At 48.4% G+C, this 21265-nt stretch overlaps 2 protein-coding genes across 5 annotated transcripts in view; one reads left to right on the forward strand and one right to left on the reverse strand.

The window, feature by feature from the left end:
- Positions 1-13346, reverse strand: part of kif22 (kinesin family member 22) — a 29592-nt gene extending 16246 nt beyond the window's left edge. The window contains exons 1-8 of the mRNA XM_048620930.1: positions 12932-13346; positions 8929-9152; positions 6642-6769; positions 6389-6549; positions 5781-5990; positions 5229-5338; positions 4182-4302; positions 128-281 (exon numbers count right to left, since the gene is read on the reverse strand). Coding sequence (XP_048476887.1) covers positions 128-281; positions 4182-4302; positions 5229-5338; positions 5781-5990; positions 6389-6549; positions 6642-6769; positions 8929-9152; positions 12932-12976 — 1153 coding nt within the window. The 5' untranslated portion in view covers positions 12977-13346. The remainder of the gene's footprint in view (positions 1-127; positions 282-4181; positions 4303-5228; positions 5339-5780; positions 5991-6388; positions 6550-6641; positions 6770-8928; positions 9153-12931) is intronic.
- A 533-nt stretch (positions 13347-13879) lies between these two features.
- Positions 13880-21265, forward strand: part of pagr1 (PAXIP1 associated glutamate-rich protein 1) — a 9225-nt gene continuing 1839 nt past the window's right edge. The window contains exons 1-4 of one of the 4 annotated variants that reach the window (XM_048620977.1): positions 13880-14014; positions 18032-18154; positions 19677-19720; positions 20835-21146. In XM_048620977.1, the coding sequence (XP_048476934.1) occupies positions 20863-21146 (284 nt within the window). In that variant the 5' untranslated portion in view covers positions 13880-14014; positions 18032-18154; positions 19677-19720; positions 20835-20862. Of the gene's footprint in view, positions 14015-18031; positions 18164-19676; positions 19721-20834; positions 21147-21265 lie in introns of all 4 variants that reach the window. The other 3 variants (XM_048620980.1, XM_048620978.1, XM_048620979.1) reach the window with 3 other exon arrangements.

Here is a 21265-nt window from a genome sequence, read left to right on the forward strand (position 1 = left end):
TGTGTCATTACAGGGAATCCCTCCCCGTGCGCTACAGCCCCGTGTGTAATTACAGTCCCATTACAGGGAATGTCGGGTCTTTCCCAGCAGCATATACGGAGAGGTTTTCAGTTGTAACCACACTTACCGATCGGCTGGATGGTTTCCTGTGTGAACGGACGGTTGACCACCAGCTTGGATTTGGCAGCAAAGTTGAGGGCAGTGAGGGTGTTAAAGTAGTGTTTGTATTCTGGAGCGATGTTGGTTATCATTACACTGTGGGCTGTGCCTCCTAGGGAATCCTAGCACCAAACCAAACAGATCATTGGAAGCAAAGCACGTGAGAGAAGCGGCAAGATCAGGAAGGAGGAATAGAACAACATTTAAACCCAATGATTGCAGGGTTGAGCCACACATTTTACACTTGAATCTCCCCTTGTGCGGCCTTTACGAAAAGCCTTCTCAAAGCCCTGGTGAACCACATCCACTGGCTCCTCCTTACCCACTCTACTAGTCACATCCTTAGAAAACTCTCGTAGATTTGCCAAGCATGATTTCCCTTTCGTAAATCCACCATGACACTGTCCAATGCTGTCACTCTTTTACAACGGACTCTAGAATTTTCCCCATTACAGATGTCAGGTTGACTGGTCTATAATTCCCAGTTATCCTCAAATCTGTGGGAAGTGCTCCAGAGTCTACGCAATCTTGCAATTTGATCACCAATGCAGCCAGTTGGATACAAAACTTGACTTGACTGTAGGAGACAGATGGTGGTGGTGAAGGAATTTTTTTTGAATGGAGGCCTGCGACCAGCAGTGTTCCACAGCTCAGTTCACTGTTGCTTGTCGTTTATATAAACGACTTGGATGAGAATATAGGAGGCAATGGGCAGTAAGTTTGCAGATGACACAAAATTGGTGACGTAGTGGACAGTGAAGGTTATCCTGAAGTACAATGGAATCTTTATCAGCTGGGCCAATAGGCCGAGGAGTGGCAGATGGAGTTGAATTTAGATAAATGCGAGGTGTTGCATTTTGGTAAGACAAATCAGGGCAGGACTTATACAATCAATGGTAGGGGCCCTGGACAGTGTCGATGAACAGAGACACCTAGGGGTTCAGGTACATAATTCCTTGGGAGTGGGATAACAGGTTGAAGGCAGCATTTGGCATGCTTGCCTAAGTTGGTCAGAGCATTGAGTGTTGAAGTTGGGAGGTCATGTCGGTGCTGTACAGGACATTTGGGAGGCTACTATTGGAGTAGCGCCTGGTCACGAAGGATATTATTCAATTGTAAAGGGTATAGAAAAAATTTACCAGGATGTTACTGGAACAGGAGCATTCAAGTTAAGAGGAGGGGCTGGATAGGTTGGGACTTTTTTCACTGGGAGCGCAAGGATTGAGGGCTGACCTTGTAGAAGTTTATAAAATTATGAGGGGCATCGATAAGGTGAGTAGCAAAGGTCTTTTCCTGAGGGTGGGGGGAAGACTTCAAACCCAGAGGGCATAGGTTTAAAGGTGAGAACGGGGAGACTTAAAAAGGGACCTGACGGGCAACTTTTACCCCTCCCCATTGAGGGTGGTGCGTCTATGGAAGGAACTGATGGAGAAAGTGCTAAATGCGGGTACAGTTACAACATTTAAAAGACATTTGGACAGGTGCATAAATGGGAAAGGTTCAGAGGGGACACGGGCTAAGCACAGGAAAATTGGTAAACTTGGTCCGCATGGAGGAGTTGGACTAAAGGGTTTGTTTCCATGCTGTATGATTCCACAACTCTACGTTGGGATGCAGATTATCCAGGCTCCGTGGATTTTATCGGGCTTCAATTCCATCAATTTCCCATACACCCTTTTCCCTACTAATCCCGATTTCCTTCAGTTCCTCCCTCTCGCTTGACCTTGCCCTCACCAACATTTTTGGGACACTATGTGGGTCTTCCTTCCTATGTGAAGGCAGAACCAAAATGCTGAACTAAAAACGAAGAATTGCAAATGCTGGAGATCTGAAACACAAAACCAGATGTTGCTGGAGAAACTCAGGTCTGGCAGCAGAGCTGAGGTGAGGTGGCCCAGGGTCTCCTGGACTGTCTGATGTCCATTACAAACCCATCAACTGATACTGTATTTGTGGTGTTATTTCCTGCAGGGAGCCTCAAACATCCGCCTTTCTCCTCAACCAAGGATGCTCTGCCACATGGTTAAGAGGGCTCTTAGTCATGTCTCACCCATTTCCCATACGTCTGCCCTTACTCCTTCTTTTCCCCCCGAACATAATCGAGTCCACCAATCCTCACTTTCTACTCCACCAGCCTCCACATCCAAAGGGTGAAAAGCTGCCATTTCCACCAGCTCCCAACAGACATATTTTCCTGTCCCTTGTCAGCATTCCGCAGGCACTGTTCCCTCTGGGATATCCTGGCCCGTTCCCAACACCTCCCCACAGCACCATCCTGTACAACTGCAGAAGGTGCAACACTTGCCAGTTTTACTTCCTCTGTCCTCATTATCGAAGGGCCCAGACACACCGCCCATGTGAAGGAGCAATTTTATCTGTGCTTCCTTGAATCTAGCCTACTGTATTTGCCGCTCACAATGTGGTCTCCTCTATAAAAACGGGAGACAAAACACAGACTGGTGACCACTTTGCACCTCTGTTCTGTCTATAGGAAGAGCCAACCTTTTAGTTGCCTGCCATTTCAACACACCAGCGTTCCCCGGCCAACATTTCGGTCCCAAGCATACGACAGCGCTGCAAAGAGACTCAACCCAAGCTGAAGAGCAACACTTCCTCTTCCGTTTGTGGACCAGACAGCCTTCGCCGAGGTTCACAATCTCAGAGCACTTACACCTGTTTCCATGTCCATGACCCACCCACTCACGCCAAGGGCTTCCATTGCCCAGGACTGCCCATTTTCACCCACTCATAGCCCCGAGTATTAACCTATCCACCTTCTCCTCTTCCCTACCTTATCATCAACAATCCCCCTGTCTGCCCACTTTGTTTTCACGCTCTCCAGGCTCTGTCTCTACCTATCGGCTCTATCCTTTCTCTCCTGCCCCCTGGCATCAGCATGCTTTTTCCCCACCCATCAGTTCTGAAGAAGGGTCACTGGATTTGATGTCCACGGATGCTGCCAGATCTGCAGAGTTTCTCCAGCAAGTTCTGTTTTTGTGTGTTATGTATTTAATTGGCCTGCCATCTCAGTGTTCCCCGTTATAAGTGCTCCCATTTCTGACTGTAAAGGACCTACAATGGTCTTCACTAAACTCTTTCTCTTCACACAGCTTTTATAATCAGTTTCTGTGTTTCCTTCATCCTGCTTTGCTGACATCCAAACCGCTCCCAATCTTCACGTCTGGTACTTATTTTAGCTAATTTGTACACTCCCACCTTGGATCCAATTCCCCTGGTTAGCCACGGTTGGGTGTTGGAGAAGTTCGAGTAACAGGACTGCAGCTGTCAGACTTCGAGGCAAAGAGAACTTTTTATTCCTGATATTACAGAGCATCAACACTAACGAAGGTTAGATACCAAAGACTCTGCAGCAATGCAGAGTTACGAGATATTTATACACAGAGAGACAAAGAAGTCAACGTGACAGATAACAGTGAACGCGTGATCCAAAGCTTAACGTTCTCCAGAAATCTCATCAGCTTCCTGAGCTGCAGGCTTTGTTCTTATGTTAATGTTTAGCTAACATGCACTTATTTTACTGACTGGGGCAAAAATGTGATTAGGTTTTACGAAGAAAGCAGTTATTAAGAACTGGGGAGGTGGGGTTTGAACACCCTTTTAATGTTGTCTGTCACAGTCTTTTTGATACTGACTTTTCTCAAACTTTGTTAATGTCCTCCACATTGGGCCACCTTTCACATTTGTATTTTTTCAGCCCGACAGCAACGAGCAAGTGTTGCAGTTCCCCTACGTACATTCTATACGCTTGCCCTTATCTGACTGCTTCATGTTCCCCAAACTATCATTGCCAGCTTATGCCTCATACCATCACAGCTTCCTCTGTTTAGATTCAGGAGCCTAGTCTCCGATTCTACTACAGCACCCTCTACGAAGAACTCTATCTCCGAACTACTGAGCAAAGACTTTGCCTCCCGCTGCGACAGCAACCTTGCCATACAAATCCCTCAGCAGCTGACTCAGCAAAAACTGAGGTGAGAAAACGGTTTTGGGGTGAGTTTTACCTGCAGCAGGCGGGTTAGCTTGCTGTCCCTGTAGGGGACCCTGCACAAGCCCTGGTTCAGTGCATCCACCACTTTGCTCAACACAAACAGGGAGGTGTTAATGGCTCCACTCTCCTTTAACCTGAGAAATACAGTAAAGTAGCATTACAACACAGTGACAGCTACTCCCAGCAACATTATGTCCCACCCAATTCTGGTAGCTGACCAAAGCCTCCTTTTGTACCCTTTATTTTATTGCAAGCCAGGAATCTGATGGCAACATATACAGAACAGATAGCTACAAGACTCAAGAGCATGTGAATGGTTCTATGCGGTCAGAATTCAGGGAGAAAAGTTTGGGAATTAATAGGCAGCTTAGCAATGGGGTCAGGACTCGGTAATCATCCTGGGAAGATCACCGGCTCTATGCGAAGAGCTTGGAAGAAGTCTGCAGACATCAATTCTTCAGAGGGGCTGGGACAGTGAAGATTGGAAAAACTCAGGTAGAATTTGCTTGATGCAATGGGGCAAGCTCGAAGGGGAGAAAATGCAGGGGTAGTACTGGCTTGGTGAAACACTGGAGTATTCCCAAGTCCACAGTGGGGGAGGGGGGGGCGCAGGAGACTGAGCAGCCAGAATAGTCGCTGAGAGACAGTCCATGACAGTGTGACTCCAGAAAACGTGGTTCAAGGCCAATGCAACAAGTGAAGAATGGTGATCCTGTGTGAAGTATAAAGATTGGATGGCCCCCTGTGTCACTCATGTCTGAGGGGAGTTGCTGAGCAATGATTTACTATTTAATGTGTACTGCGGGCTATTCCATCAAGGTCTATTATTTATATTTACCAAATGTTATTTGTAGATGTTAGTAATATGTTGCACATGTAATGTAGATTGATATACTGTTCTAACATTGGATTAAAAAAACAGCTTTGCTATACGTTGTTCAAAAATGTACAATCCTGAGGTATTTCCCCCATCAAGTTCCCTGAATCTAACAGCTTGTTTATTTGAGACAGGTCCCCGAGCCAGATCTTGCCAAAGTGGCAGTTGTGGCATTGCACCCACCTGACACCTTCATTCCCGGTCTTGCGATTATCCTCGGATCCTGCCAGGTCGATGAGGTAGAGTTTCCCTGTCAGCTGTCGGAACGGAGCCTCTCGCTGCAATTTCATCACCTGCAACAGAACCAGGACTGGATCAGGGCGAGAGTGGGATGTGGTGGGGTTGCGGGAGGGGGTGGGGGGGCGGAGGAGGAGCTGCTGGCTTTGCTGAACCAAATACAGTCTGTTACAACGGCAGTGTGTGTGTGAGAGAGAGAGAGAGAGCGCGCATGTTACACAGAGCGCTGGGGGTGGGAGAAGGAAGAGAGACAGCAAGGTGGTGGAGGGTAGGTGGGAGGATTTTGAAGTTGAGTCACATTCTGAGCACAACTGGACAGTGATCTTGTAGCCTCAGGTCCGAGCACTGGGATTAAATTCTTGAATGCAGCGCCTACCGATACATCATTTACAATACAGAAGAGAGAGGGAGAGCGTTGAGAGACGTGAGCAACAGAAAGATAACTGAAAGAGCAACGAAGGGATGAGATAGAAGCAGTGTGTCTCCACTCTTCTGTACCTTGATCAGTAGCACAGAGTGACTGCGACTGGAACGACAATTCAGTTTGGTGCTGGCCGTGGTCCGTCTTTGTGTGGCCGGCAGGAAGAACTGCTCAAACTCCACGAAGCTGGTGATCGGTTGCTGCGTCAGGTTGGGAATGAAAATGTTCTTGTCTTGGTCCTCTCGGATCGGCAAATCCTGGTGCGTGGTCTCCAGCAGATCCAACACCTGAGACACGTTGGCAACGTTACCATCCTCCAATAGGCTGCTGGGACAGTGCAAGCAGACCGCGAGATACGCAGGGGCTGGGGAATGGATTGCAGAGGTGGCACAGCCACGCGTTCATGAGCCAGAGCTGTTTTCCACACGGGCAGGACGCAGGGTCAAGGGGAAAAGCACGGCAAGTGGTGCCCCCAGAGGCAGTGGCTCTCTACAACAATTAACGCTGGTTTCATGGTCACCGTTATTGTGTCTAACTTCTTCAGTGAGAGAATTTATTTGACTAATTGAAGTCAAATACCCCAGCAACCCCAGGTGGGACTTGAACCTGGATCTCTGAAGTCATGTCTCTCTCCCCTACCCAGCACCCCCCACCCAAACCAACCAGGACAGTGAAGAAAACTCACCTTCTCCTGGTAGATCTCCAGGTAGGACATTGTGACAGCAAAACTCCAGGAGGGCCCACCCAGCTGGTCACTCTGCTCCCGCACCATGCGGAATATGTCCAGCAGGGAACGAGGCACCACCCCAGGCTGCTTGGCACTGCCCAGCATCGTGTGGGTCTTGCCTGTCAATGAGAAAACAAACAAATGGTTGAGGGGGGGCTGTTCTCCAACTGAGGAGGCTCAGCAGCAGACTGTCACTCACTCGGTCGCTCACCTGCTCCCGTAGGGCCGTAGGCAAAGACACTGGCATTCTGTCCATTTAGGATATGCGACAGGATCGGTTTCACTGAGTTCACATAGATCTCCTGCTGTGACGCGTCATCACCGTAAAATGCATCAAAACTGAAAGACAGGAGGAAGGGAGGTTTAGCTACGTGTATAGCCGGGGAAACGTGCTCTCAATTAGCCTTATTACTATTTTAAACAATTTTCCTCGCTAGGCGGTGGAAGCAGATTCCTTGAAAATTTGTACAGTCGAGGTGGATAGTTTGCTGCTAACCTTTCACCCCTTCCGTCTTCTCCTGCGGGAAGCTGGGAATGTGGAGTAATGAGACCAGCCACGTGTTCTTATTGTACAGTAGGGTCAGGGATCAAAGAGCCGAGGGTTCCTGCTCCTATTTGAGATGCACAGCACAGAACAGACCGAGGGGCTATCTGATCAAGAGGGGGGCCTGGTTCTTCCACAGACTGATACCCAGACATTGCATTGGGCAGCAAACACCTTTGAGATTTACAAGGGTTTTATTTTAAAATCAATAGTTTAACACCTTTCCCTATCCAGAGGCAAACTCCCCACTGGAGAAGAACCCAGCTCCATTTCTTTAAATAAACCAAACAAGAAAAGTGACAATTGCCCACTGCGGGGGTGGGGGTGGACTGTAACGTGTACCAAAACCAAACATTAACTATGGGAATGGAATTAAAATAATGTTGGACAGGGAAAACAGTGCCCAGCTGGCCTGAAGAACTTCAAAAAGGTGCAGTACAAAGTCAGAACAATAACAATGAACAAATTTATGACTTTTTGTTTGCAAAAAGAAATCACTTTGCTAATGTAATTTGCTGTAGCTGTCCAGCTCAGGAAGTTAAATCATTCAATTGAGTGAAGTGTGACTGGGTGTTAACAAACATGTCAGTTATCACCACATGCTCCCTCACCATTGCAGTCACGTCTGCAGCTGGGTGTCAAAGAGGTGGGCTCTTACTACTTACCTACGTTAGCAAGGCCCACAAAGCCTCAAATGCTTAAAGATCAGGCGTCTGGTGCTGAAATGACACCAAAGATTTCTTAAGAAAACGAAAACAGTGTGCAACCTCCCACAACCTGCACACACATGGTCATGGACACAGGAAGCCAGTGGTTTGTTTATTTTTACATAGTATCCCCACAGGGTGGAAACAGGCCATTCGGCCTAAAAAGTCCACACTGACTGTCCCACCCAGACTCAACTCCCCCCTACCCTATCCCTGTAACCCTGGATTTCCCATGGCCAATCCACCTATATCACACATCCCTGGGCACTACAGGGCAACTTAGCACAGCCAATTCACCCTAGCCTGCACATCTTTGCACTGTGGGAGGAATCCGGAGCACCCGGAGGAAAACCAAGCAGACGTGGGGACAATGTGCAAAGTCCACACAGTCGCCCAAGGGTGGAATCGAACCCAGGCCCCTTACAACAGTGTTAACCACTGAGCCACCATGAAATTTAAAAAATGAAACTCAGGAACCTCTTCCCCCACCCCACCACACAAGGGGCACCACAACATTAACCAAAACCTGAGGGACTCTTGTTGCATGGTGGTAGTGTCCCTATCTTTGGACCAGGCGGTTCAAGTCCCACCTGCGCCAGAAACTTGCAATAGCATCTCTGAAGAGGCTGTTTCCAACATATTGAACCCAATGCTAAAAACCACAAGTGAGGGACAGTAAGATAATGACTAAATCAAATCTTATAGGACGGGGAACTGATGTCCCCAGCCAGAAGCCGGCTCTTAAATACAACAGCCCGCTATTTGATCAACTCCGGAACTATTCTGGCATACCTTTCAAAGCCAAGTGCATTTCTAGACTGACACTCTCTGCATGGAGGCAATGGGATGAGTCAGTTGCCTGGCAGCTGGTTTGCAATGCAGTGTAGGGCCAACAGCATGGACTCAATTTCACACTGGCCGAGGGTCACCATCACTCTCACCAGTTTGTCCCAATCTCTCTTCATAGGACGGTTTCCCCAAACGCCCCTCCCCCGCCCAGTGTGACTAGGTGTGTCTGGATTAAATTCCATCTGCCATTTCTCCGCCCAAGTCTCCAGCCTATCTATATCCTGCTGTATCCCCTGGCAACTTTAGGGTGAGGAGGGGTGTGTCAGTCGCTACCGTGAGAGAACACCGAGCTCTGCAATCGCGGTCCATTTTGACCTTACAGCCACGTCGCCATCTCAGCTTGGCGGTGAAGGGAGGGAGGGCGTGTCTGTGTCTGTGTCTGTGTGCGGGACGCTCACTTGTACTGCATGGTCTCTGTACGACTCCTCCAGTTCACGATCTCCAGTGAGCGGGTGTCCAGGCCACGCACACAGGGGCCCTGCTGCTGGTCATCCTCAGTGGCCTGGTACGGCCGGAGACGGACCACCACCTGCACCTGGCGGCGATGGTGTGGACCAGCCACCTTCCTGGAGGACTGGACGTCTGCAGGAGGTGGAGGAAGGCTGGACGTCGTCGACTGCATCTGATGGAGAGAAAGAGAGAGAGAAAAGTTAAAAGCAATTAATGACGGGTTCATCACTATGCAGGGAGTGCCACACTTTTATTCCTTTGTTGGATGAGTGTGTCACCGGTTGGGCCCAGCATTTACTACTCTTCCTAGTTGTCCCTTGAGGAGGTGGGGGTGAGCTGCCTTCTCGAACCGCTGCAGTTCACGTGCTGTAGGTAAGACCCACAATGCCATTAGAGAGGCAATTCCAGGATTTTAACCCAGTTAAAAGGAAGAGCTGATATACTTCCAAGTCAGGATGGGGAGTGGCTCGGTGGGGAACTTGCAGGGGGCTGCTGTTCCCACATATCTGCTGCCCCTTCTCCTTCTGGATGGAAGTGGCCGTGGAAGGTGCTGCCTGAGGATCTTTGGGGACTTTCTGCAGCATTTTATAGATGGTACACACCGCTGCTACTGAGCATTGGTGGTGGTGGCAGATGTTGGACAGGCTTTGGGGAGTCAGGTGGTGAATTACTTGCAGCAGTATACCCAGCCTCTGACCTGTTCTAATAGCCATAGTATTCATATGACGAGTGCAGTTCAGTTTCTGGTCAATGGTAACCCCAAGGATGTTGATATTGGGGGAAATTCAGTGATGATAATACCATGGAATGTCAAGGGGACAGTGGTTAGATTGTCCCCACTAAGTGACAGTCATAGCCTGGCACTTGTACAGTGCAAATATCTCTTGCCACTTGTCAGCCCAAGCATGGACGTTGTCCAGTTCTTGCTGCTTCTGGACTGCTTCAGTGTCTGAGGAGCCGTGAACGGTGAAGATTGTGCGATCATCGGCAAATATCCCCACTTCTGACCTTACGATGGTAGGAAGGTCATTGATGAAACAGCTGAAGGTGGTTGAGCTCTAGGGCACTACCCTGAGGAAATCCTGCAGAGATTTGCCGGAACTGAGATGACTGAACTTCAACGACCGTAACCATTTTCCTACGTGCCAGGTACCACTCCAACCTGCAGTTCCCCGATGCCCATCGATTCCAGTCTTGATACCACACTCAGTCGAACGTGACGTTGATGGGGTGTGGGTTCGTTGTTCCTTGAAAGCAGAGTTGCGCGTAGGCAGGGTGATGAAGGCTGCATTTAATATTCCATCTACACTTCTTGTTGCCGTGGAAAGGCTGTCGACATTATCATAGACCCCTCCAACCCTGGTAATATTCTCTTCCTTCTGGCAGAAGATACAGAGACTCGAATACATACACCAACAGGTTCAAGAACAGCTTCTCTCCCCTCTGTTATTAGACTGCTAAACAGACCTCTCTAATGTCAAATTACTTTTTGTACACCTCCTGCGCAGTTGTAACATTGCACACCTCAGTCTGTCTGGGTGCCTGTCCATCCGAAATAAAAACCGAAAGAACTGCGGATGCTGTAAATCAGGAACAACAACAAAGTTGCTGGAAAAGCTCAGCAGGTCTGGCAGCACCTGTGAAGGAGAAAACAGAGTTAACGTTTCAGGTCCGGTGACCCTTCCTCAAAACACGCACACTGAGGAAGGGTTCTGAGAAAGGATCATCGGACCCGAAATGTTAACTTTGGTTTTTCCTTCACAGATGCTGCCAGATCATGTCTGTCCTTGTTTGCTATGATCTGCGACTGCTGCTTGCAAAACAAAACTTTTCACTGTAGTTGGGTAGACATGACAACAATAAATCAAATCAAAAGCTTGCCTTTATGGATCAGTGCATCGAGTATAGAACATAGGACAGCACAACACAGGAATGGGCTCTTTGGCCCATGATGTTCTGTCAAACTTGATGCCAAATTAGACCATTCCCTTCTGCCTGCCCTTGGTCCATATCCCTTCATCCCTTGCATATCCATGTACTTATCTAGAAGTCCCTTAAACACTCCTATCATATCTGCCTCCACCACCACCCCTGGCAGCGCATTCCAGTCTCCCACACAGTGTGTATAAAAAAAAACTTGCCTCTCACATCTCCTTTCAATATTCCCCCCTGTCACCTTAAATGCATGCCCCTTATAATTAGGCCTTTCAACTCTGGGAAAAAGATTCTGACCGTTATCCCTACCTCTGCATCTCATAACATTATAGACTTCTATCAAGTCTCCCCTCAGCCTCTGCCACACTAGAGAAAACAACCAGAGCTTTTCTAGCCTCTCCTTATAGCTTATACCCTCTTATCCAGGCAGCATCCTGCTAAACCTCTTCTGCACCCTCCCCAAAGCCTCCAAATCCATCCTGTAATGTGGCGACCAGAATTGAATGCAATGCTCTAAGAGTGGCCGAACCAAAGTCTTACATACAAGTCAGGACGTCACGTACAGGACATTGGTGAGGCCACTTTTGGAATACTGCATTCGACTCTGGTCTCCCTGGTATAGGGAAGATGTCACGAGGAGTGGCAGATGGAGTTTAATTTAGCTAAGTGTAAGATGTTGCATTTTGGAAAGGCAAATCGGGGCAGGACTTATACACTTAATGGTAAGGTCCTGGGAAGTGTTGCTGAACAAAGAGACCTTGGAGTGCAGGTAGACAGGGTGGTGAAGGCGGCGTTTGGTACACTTTCCTTTATTGGTCAGAGCACTGAGTACAGGATTGGTTAGAGACAAAAAAAACTGCAGATGCTGGAATCCAAGGTAGACAAACAGAAGGCTGGAAGAACACAGCAAGCCAGGCAACATCTGGAGCAAAGGAGCAGTCAATGTTTTGGGTATTACCCTTCCTCAGGGCTGGAGACCTGAAGAAGGGTAATGCCCAAAACCTTGACTTCTTCCTTTCTCCAGATGCTACCTGGCTTGCTGTGTTCTTCCAGCCTCCTGTTTGTCTGCATTGAGCTTAGCAGTTGGGAGGTCGTGTTGTGGCTGTAAATGTTAGACCACTTTTGGGACACTCCCTTCAATTCCAGTCTCCCTGCTGTAGGAAGGATGCTGTGAAACTCAAAAAGGTTCAGAAAAGAATTACAATGGATTTGCCAGGGTTTGAGCCATAGGGAGTGGCTGGGGTTATTTTCCCTGGAGCGTCAGAGGCTGAGGGGTGTCCTTATAGAGGTTTATAAAACGATGAGGGGCATGGATAGGGTAAATAAACCAGGTCTTTTCCCCAGGGTGGGGGAGCCCAGAACTAGAGGGGCATAGATTTAAGGTGAGAGGGGGAAAGTGTAAGGGTTTGAGCTACAGGGAGAGGCTGGATAGGCTGGGGCTATTTTCCCTGGAGCATCGGAGGCTGAGGGGGTGACCTTACAGAGGTTTATAAAACCATGAGGGGCACTGAGTAGGGTAAATAAACAAGGTCTTTTCCCCAGGGTGGAGGAGTCCAAAACTAGAGAAGCATAGGTTTAAGGTGAGAAGGGAAAGATTTAAAAGGATATGGAGAGGCTGAGGGGGTGACCTTATAGAGGTTTATAAAACCATGAGGGGCAATGGATAGGGTAAATAAACAAGGTCTTTTCCCCAGGGTAAGGGAATGTCAAGAACTAGAGGGGCATAGGTTTAAGGTTGGTGGGGAGGGGGGGGGGGATTTAAAAGGATATTGGAGGGTTTGAACTACAGGGAGAGGCTGAGGGGGTGACCTTATAAAGGTTTATAGAACCACGAGGGGCAACGGAGGGGCAATGGCCAAGGAGCAGAGGGTCATAGGTTAAAGGTCAGAGAATAAAGGTTTTTAAAAAAGGATCCAAAGAGACATTTTCTTCAACACGCAGAGGGTGCCACGTGCTGCCAGAGGAAGTAATACAATCATAACATTTAAAAAGGCGTCCTTTCAGTTAGTCTCTTACCTGTTTTTTCTCCCCTCGCCGGCCAGAACGGGTTCTCTCACTCATCCCAACCGCCGCCCGATTCAAATCTGACCAGAGCCCCGCCCCCCGGCTCCCGAGCGCCTCATCTGACTGGTCCGCTGCCCCGTCGTCACCCCAACTCTATTGGCCGCCATGCGCAGGCCCGCCCCCATAACGGAAGGGGCGGCTCGCCGCCTCCGGTTGGCCGAAGTACACGTCAATCGTAGACACGCCCACCTTCCCATTGGGCGGGCGTCCCAGTTGGTCACGTGCCACGGCACCCATTGGACGCTTCAACCGTCTATCATCTGTACCGCGACCTGTTCCCCTCTGAGATAGGAGGAACTGCAGATGCTGGAGAATCTGAGATAACAAGGTGTAGAGCTGGATGAACACAGCAGGCCAAGCAGCATCATAGGAGCAGGAAGGCTGACGTTTCGGGCCTAGACCCTTCTTCAGAAAATGATGCTGCTTGGCCTGCTGTGTTCATCCAGCTCTACACCCTGTTATCTCTGTTCCCCTCTGATATTGGATTTACCGGAACGCCCGCCCCTCCAGGCCCGCGCCTGCAACCCACTGGTTATTCCTCAATACATTCTTCCAATCGGATTGGAAGATTCTGTTGTCAGTCACCAGTCTTGCTGCCCGTCTCATTCGCCTCCCGCCCCTAATGGTTTACATTGGTCGATCCAACCATCCATCATTCACGCTTCCCACCCATCCGGTACTACCTGTCAATCAACTCTCGGACCTGCCTCCTGCGGATGGGACTGCTTTTTGACCTTTCCCCGCCCCTTCCGCTGTGCTGATGTCACCTCCCATTAGTTTGTCCTGGTGTCAATCACCGAATCCTGTCCTCCATTGGTTTCTGCAGCTGCCCATCAGCGGAACGGCCCAAGCGGAGGAGACGGGACATTCCTGTTCCCTCCCACATTCAGACTTCCTGTTCCCTCCCACATTCAGACTGAGGAGTCTCCAAATAGTTTGCCTCCAAACAAAGTCGCTGCTTCAATAACTCCTTCTCACTTCCTCAGTCTCTCTGCATTCTTATCTATCATTTTCTGTAGGACTTCTGTCGCAGTGGTAAGCATTATTACTGCCAGAGCTATTACTCTCAGGATTGTTACCGTGAACCAGTTCCTGCTATCAGGAGTAGAGATAGTAGGAACTGCAGATGCTGGAGAATCCGAGACAACAAGGTGCAGGGCTGGATGAACACAGCAGGCCAAGCAGCATCAGGAGTATTGCTTTGTGCCTGTATTATTACTAACAGGATTATTACTGTCAGGAGTATTGGTCTGTGTCAAAGTTATTACTGCCAGAGTAATTTTTATCAGGAGTATTACTGTTAGAATTATGTCTGTCGGGAGTATTACTGACAGAGTGATTGCTATCTGGAATATTATTGCCAGAATTATTACTAGGAGCTAGCAAGAACTGCAGGTGCTGGAAGTTCAGAGTCAATACAGTGTGAGCTGGAGGAACACAGCAGGTCAGGCAGCATCAGAGGAGCAGGAAAGTCAATTTTTCAGATTGGGACCCTTCGTCAGGATGGAATTATTACTATCAATTGTATTACAGTCTGTCACTTATTACTAACAGGAATATTATGATGTGCTAGTGTTGTTACTGACAGGATTAGTTCTGTGAAATTTATTCTTGTCAACAGTATTTCTGTCAAAGTTACCCTATCAGGAGGATTTCCATCCAAGATATCCCTGCTTGGAGTTCTATTTCCAGAGTTACTATTGGCAGGAGTTTTACTGCTAGAATTATTACTATCATGTGTGTTACTGTCTCAGAGGAATTACTATCAGAATTATTGCTATCAAAAGTCACAGTGATCAGGGGGGATTTCAATATGCAGGTGGACTGGGAAAATCATGTTGGCAGTGGATTGCAAGAAAAGGAGTTTGTGGAATGTCTACGAGATGGCTTTTTGGAGCAGCTCGTGGTGGAGCCCACAAGGGAACAGGCAATACTGGATTTAGTGTTGTGCAAATTGGCAGATTTGATAAAGGAGCTTAAGGTGAAGGAACCCTTAGGAGGCAGTGATCATAAGATGATAGAATTTACTCTGCAATTTGAGAGGGAGAAGATAGAATCAGAGGTAACGGTATTACAGCTGAATAAAGGCAACTACAGAGGCATGAGGGAGGAGCTGGGCAGAATTGACTGGAAGATGAGCCTAGCGGGAATGACAGTGGAACAGCAATGGCAGGAGTTTCTGGGAGTAATTCAGGAGACACAGCAAAAATTCATATCTCAGGAAGGATGTACTGGCCCTGGAGCAGGTTCAGAGGAGGTTCACGAAAATGGTCCCAGGAATGGAAAGCTTAACGTACGAGGAACGTTTGAGGACTCTGGGTCTATACTCGTTGGAGTTTAGACAGATGAGGGGGGATCTAATTGAAATTTTCAGAATACTGAATGGCCTGGACAAAGTGGATGTTGGGAAGATGCTTCTATTGGTAGGAGAGACTAGGACCCAAGGGAACAGCCTTAGAGTAAAGGGAAGACCTTTTAGAATGGAGATAAGGAGAAACCCCTTCAGCCAGAGAGTGGTGAATCTATGGAATTCACTGCCACAGAAGGCTGTGGAGGCCAGGTCATTGAGTACATTTAAGACTGAGATAGATAGGTTCTTTATTAACAAGGGGATCAAGGGTTACAGGGAGAAAGCAGGAGAATGGGGTTGAGGAACTTATCAGCCATGATTGACTGGTGGAGCAGACTCGGTGGGCCGAATGGCCTAATTTCTGCTCCTATGTCTTATGGTCTTAAAATTATTACTTTCAAGAGAATTACTGCCAGTTATTCCTAACAGGATTATTACTGTTAGAGTTCTTACTATCAGCATTATTACTGTCAGCTAGAGTTATCAAGATTATTACTGTCATATTTTTCTTATCAGGAGTATTACTTTGAGATTGTAACTGTCAGAATTATTTCTGTTTGAGTTTGATTTATTGTTGTCACATGTACTGAGATACAATGACAAGTGTTGTTTTGTGTATTAGACAGGCAGATTGTACAATACAAAGTGCATCAGGGTAGCAGAACAGAGGGCAGAAATGTAGTGTTACAGCCGCAGGAAAGGCACAGAAAAGGAGAGATCAACATTAACATTTGAAAGTGTGATAAGAAGCTGTTCTCAAATCTGTTTGTACATGTGTTCAAACTTTTATGCCTTATGCCGGATGGAAGAGGTAGGAAGAGAGTGTAACCGGGGTGGGAGGGGTCTTTGATGATGTTGGTTGCTTTCCCAAGGCAGTGGGAAGTGTAGATGGAGCCAGTGGATGGAAGGCTGGCTTGTGTGATGGACTGGGCTGTGCTCACAACTCTCTGTCGTTTCTTGTGGTCCTGTGGTATAGCAACTGTTCTTCCCGCTCTGATGCATCCAGATGGAATGCTTGCTTATGGTGCCTCTATAAAAATTGTTAAGAGTCCTTGTGGACGTGCTGAATTTCCGTAGCCTCCTGAGGAAGTAGCTGCGTTGTTGTGCCTTCTTGGCCATTGTGTCAACATGGATGGACGTGGCCAGATTGTTGGGTGATCATCGCCTCCCAGGAACATGACACTCTCGACCGTCTCTATCTCAGCACCATTGGTGCAGACCAGGGCATGTCCTCCACCCCGCTTCCTGACGTCAGTGACCAGCTCCTTCATTTTGCTGACATTGGTGGAGAGATTGGTGTCTTAACACCATGTCGCTATGCACTCGGTCTCTTTCCTGTGTCCTGTCTCGTCGTTGTTTAAGACCCGACCTACAACAGCAGTGTCATCAGCAAACCTAAATGGAGTTGGAGCGGAATTTGGCCATGGGTGTATAAGGAGTGTGGTAAGGGTATGCAGCCCCGTGGAGCACTGGTGTTGAGGTATATGGTGGAGGAGGTGTTGTCGCCTAATCTCACTGTCTATGGGTCAGAAAGTCCAGCTACAGAGGTGGGTGGGGGGGGTGGTGTGGAGCCGAGACCTAGGGCTCAGGGTTTGGAGATGCCTTTGTTTGGGATTATGGCGTTGAAGACGGAGCTGTAGTCCAAGAGTAGACTTGTCATTCAGATGCAGCGGGGATGAGCATAGGGCCAGGGAGATGGGGTCTGCCATGGGCCCATTGCGCCGGTAGGCACATTGTCTTGATCCTTTGCAATCTGGGAGGCTGGCGTTAATATGAGCCCTGACTTAACTCTCGAAGCACTTCATAACGATGGAGGTGAGGGCAGTAGTCTGCATGACTTTTCTTCGGCACCGGGATGATGGCAGCCTCCCTGCAGCGGGTGGGGACTTCGGATCAGAGTAAGGAGGGGTTAAAGATATCAGCGAATACCAGCAGCCAGCCTGTCCACACAGGATCTGAGCGCGTAGCCCGGGACTCTCTATCCAGGGCCTGCCGCTTCTCGTGGGTTTTCCAGGGTTAATGTTTTTGCGATTACTACTGTCAGAGTTATCACTATCCAGCTTTATCACTTGTCTGTCAGTGTTCTTTCTGTCTGCCTGGATTGTTACTGGTGGAATGTTTCAAGGGCGCGACCAAGTGTTTGGATGAGGGTGGGGCACTAGAACTGGCTTTGTATGGATTTCAGCAAGGCGTTTGACATGGGAAGCTGATAGACTCACACAGCTCGGAAACAGACCCTTCTGTCCAACCAGGTCATGCTGAGAGTAATCGCGAACTAAACTAGTCCCAACTGCCTGCACTTGGCCCATATCGCTTCAAACATTTCCTATTCATGTACTTATCTAAGTGCCTTTTAAATATTACAATTGTAAGCGCAACCACCAATTACTCAGGACATTTATTCCACATGCAAACCATTCTCTATCTTAAAAAAAAAAGTTGCCCCCATGTCTTTGTTAAATCTTTCTCCTTTCACCTTAAAAATATGTTCCCTAGGCTTGGAAACCATCCCCCACCCTAGGGAACAGATACCTGCCATTCACCTTATCTATACCCTCTCGTTATTTCATAAACCTTTATAAGGTCACCTCTCAATCTCCTATGCTCTAGTGAAAAAGTCCCAGCTTATCCCGCCTCTCCATATAACTCAAACCCTCCATTCCCGGCAACATCCTGGTAAATCTCTTCTGTACCCTTTCCAGTACCTTTCCTACAACTGGGAGACCAGAACTGGACACAGTGCTCCAGAAGAGGCCTCACCAATGTGCTGTACGATCTCAACACGACGTCCCCAACTCCTACACTCAAAGGTCTGAGCAATGAAGGTAAAGAAGGTAAAAGTTATTGGGTTTCAGGGTAATTTAGCAAGTTGGAATCAAAATCAGCTTTGTGACGGGACACAGAGGGTAGAGGTAAAAGGCAAAAGACAGGATTATTACTGTCAGAGGTATTGCTCTCAGAGCTAAACTCCTGAGGTGAGGTGAGAGTGACAGCCCTTGACGTCAAGGCTGCGTTCGACCGAGTGTGGCATCACAGAGCCCTAGCAAAACTGGAATCAATGCCAATCAGGGGGCAAACTCTCTGCTGGTTGGAGTCACACCTGACACAGAGGAAGATGGTCATGGTTGTTGGAGGTCAATCATCTCAGCTCTGGGACATCTCTGCTGGAGTTCCTCAGGGTAGTGTCTTAGGCCCAACCATCTTCAGCTGCTTCATCAATGACCTTCCCTCCATCATAAGGTCAGAAGTGGGGGATGTTCACCGATGGTTACACAATGTTCAGCACCATTTGTGACTCCTCAGATACTGAAGCGGTCCGTGTTCACATGCAACAAGATCGGGACAATATCCAGGCTTGGGCTGACAAGTGGCAAGTAACATTCGCGCCACACAAATACCAGGCCAGGACCATGACCAATAAGAGACAATCTAACTGCCATTGACGTTCAGTGGTGTTACCATCCCTGAATCTACCCATTATCAATATCCTGGGGGTTGCCATTGACCAGAATCTCAACTGGACTCCCCACATAAACATGAGCAGGTCAGAGGTTAGGAATACTGTAGCAAGAAACTGACATCCTGACTGTCCACTTGCCTGGATGAATGGACCTCCAACAACAGTCAAGAAGCTTGACATCATCCAGGACAAAGTAGCCTGGATTGGCACCACATCCACAAACATCCCACTCCACCCGCCACCACCGAAGCTCAGTTGCAGCAGTGTGTACCATCTACAAGATGCCCTGCAGAAATTCACCAAAGACCCTCAGGCAGCATCTTCCAAACCCCACGGCCACTTCCATCCAGAAGGACAAGGGGCAGCAGATACACGGGAACACCAGCCCCCTGCAAGTTCCCCTTTGAACCACTCTTAATCCTGACTTGGAAATATATCGCCGTTCCCTCAATGTGGCTGGGTCACAATCCTCGAATTCCCTTCCTAAGAGACACTGTGGGTCTACCCACAGCTTATGGACTGCAGCGGTTCAAAAAGGGAGCTCACCACTATCTTTTCAAGGGGCTGCTAGGGACAGGCAATAAATGCTGGGCCTAGCCAGTGATGCCCACATCCCACAGATGTATTAAAAAAAATTGTTACTGTCTGCCAGAGGTATCACTCTCAGGATTATTACCGCCTGTCCGAATTATTACTGTCAACTATTTCTACCTGGCTTTTTACTGTTAACCAGGGCTATTACTGTCAAGATTATTCCTAGTAGGATTATTACACTCATTCCAAAAGTGTCAGAACTATTACTGTCTGCATAGCTTACCTACTGCCATGAATATTACTGACTGCCAAGATTATTACAATTAGGAGTTTCTTTTATTTTTTGCTGACAGCATTAATACCATTGGGATTATCACCAGAAAATAAGAGGGACAAGGTAAGTTATGAGCGCAAACTAGCAAGTATACAAAACTGGCTTCTTTATATGAAAACGAGGAGAGGAGCTAAAGAGAAATTGGATAATGGAAAATAGTAATGGGGAACCAGGAAATGGAAAAGGAACTGAATACATATTTAGCATCAGTCTCCTAGTAATATTCTGAAATGACTAAATAAACAAGAAGGAGGGGAAATAAATCCAATTACTATTTCGAGAGAAAAGTGTTGGTAAAACTAATGGGGCTAACGACCGATAAATCTGGATCTGATGAGATACATCCTAGAATTTACAGAGGGTGGTTCATGTGTGGAATTAACTTCCAGAGGAAGTGGTGGGTATGGGTTCAGTTACAACGTTTAAAAGACACTTGGATAAGTACATGAGTAGGAAAGGTTTGGAGGGACAGGAGCCAGGAGCAGGCGGCTGGGACTAGTTTAGTTCGGGATTATGTTTGGCGTGGACTGGATGGATCGAAGGGTGTGTTTCTATGCTGTATGACTCTGTGACCAGCTACAGAGATAGTGGGGACAGAATAATCTCCGTTTCCACCTCTCTGTCTCGCTGCCTGTAACAAAAGTTGGTCTCATTGTGGTGAGTCTCTGTCTCCCTCTCCAGCTGTTCTCACTGCGGTCTCTCTCGCTCTCTTTCTTGCTCCCTGGCTTGTGCTGTCGCTGTCACTTTCGCTGTCTTGCGCTCTCTCGCTCTCGCCCTTGCTCTCTCGCTCTACCATGCTCCCTGGCCCTCGCCCTCTCTCTTACCCTCTCTTGCCCTTGCCCTCTCACTCTTGCCCTTGCCCCACCTTCTCGCCCTTGCCCCCCTCTACTCTTTCTCACCCTTGCTCTCTCGCTCTCTGTCTGCCCTCTCTCGCTCTCTCTCGTTCTACCATGCTCCATGGCCCTCACCCTCTCTTACCCTCTCTCGCCCTTGCCCTCACCCCCACTCTCACCCTCTCTCACCCTTGCTCTCTCTCTGCCCTTTCTCACCCTTACTCTGTCGCGCACACTCTCTCTCTCTCTCTCTCTCTCTCTCTCTCTCCCTGCCCTACACCGTCCCTCCAGCCAGTCTCGCTGTGGTCACTCTCTCTGTCTCTCTTCCTCCCCACCCTGTCCAGTTGGTCTCCTAGTGGACAATCCCTAGGCATGCAGACAGAGGATGCTGACCCTGCAGTCAGCCTAGCTGAACTGACTGTGGACACTGAGGATTCATGGTGCGTTGAATGCAGTGACCAGGAGATCCAGGATGCAGAGACGTGGACTCCGAGCCCCCAAGAGATCCTACGCCTGTATGGCGCCCTTGCTGAGGAGGGAAGCAGCCTTGAACTGAGCTGCAGACCCCTACCCCGCCGTCCACCAACTCCCGAGGCTGACCCTACAGAGGAGGAGGCGGAAGAAGAGGAGGAGGCGGAAGAGCAGGCCACTGAGAAGTAAGATAATCTCTCTCACTACCTCTCTCTCTGTGTCTCTGTCTCTGTCTCTCTCATTCTCTCGCTCTGAGCCCCTGCCTCTCTGTCTCCCTCGATCTCTCCCCCTCTCTCTGAGCCCC

Source organism: Rhincodon typus, chromosome 49, assembly GCF_021869965.1.
Source record: "Rhincodon typus isolate 14 chromosome 49, sRhiTyp1.1, whole genome shotgun sequence".
Taxonomy (NCBI): domain Eukaryota; kingdom Metazoa; phylum Chordata; class Chondrichthyes; order Orectolobiformes; family Rhincodontidae; genus Rhincodon; species Rhincodon typus.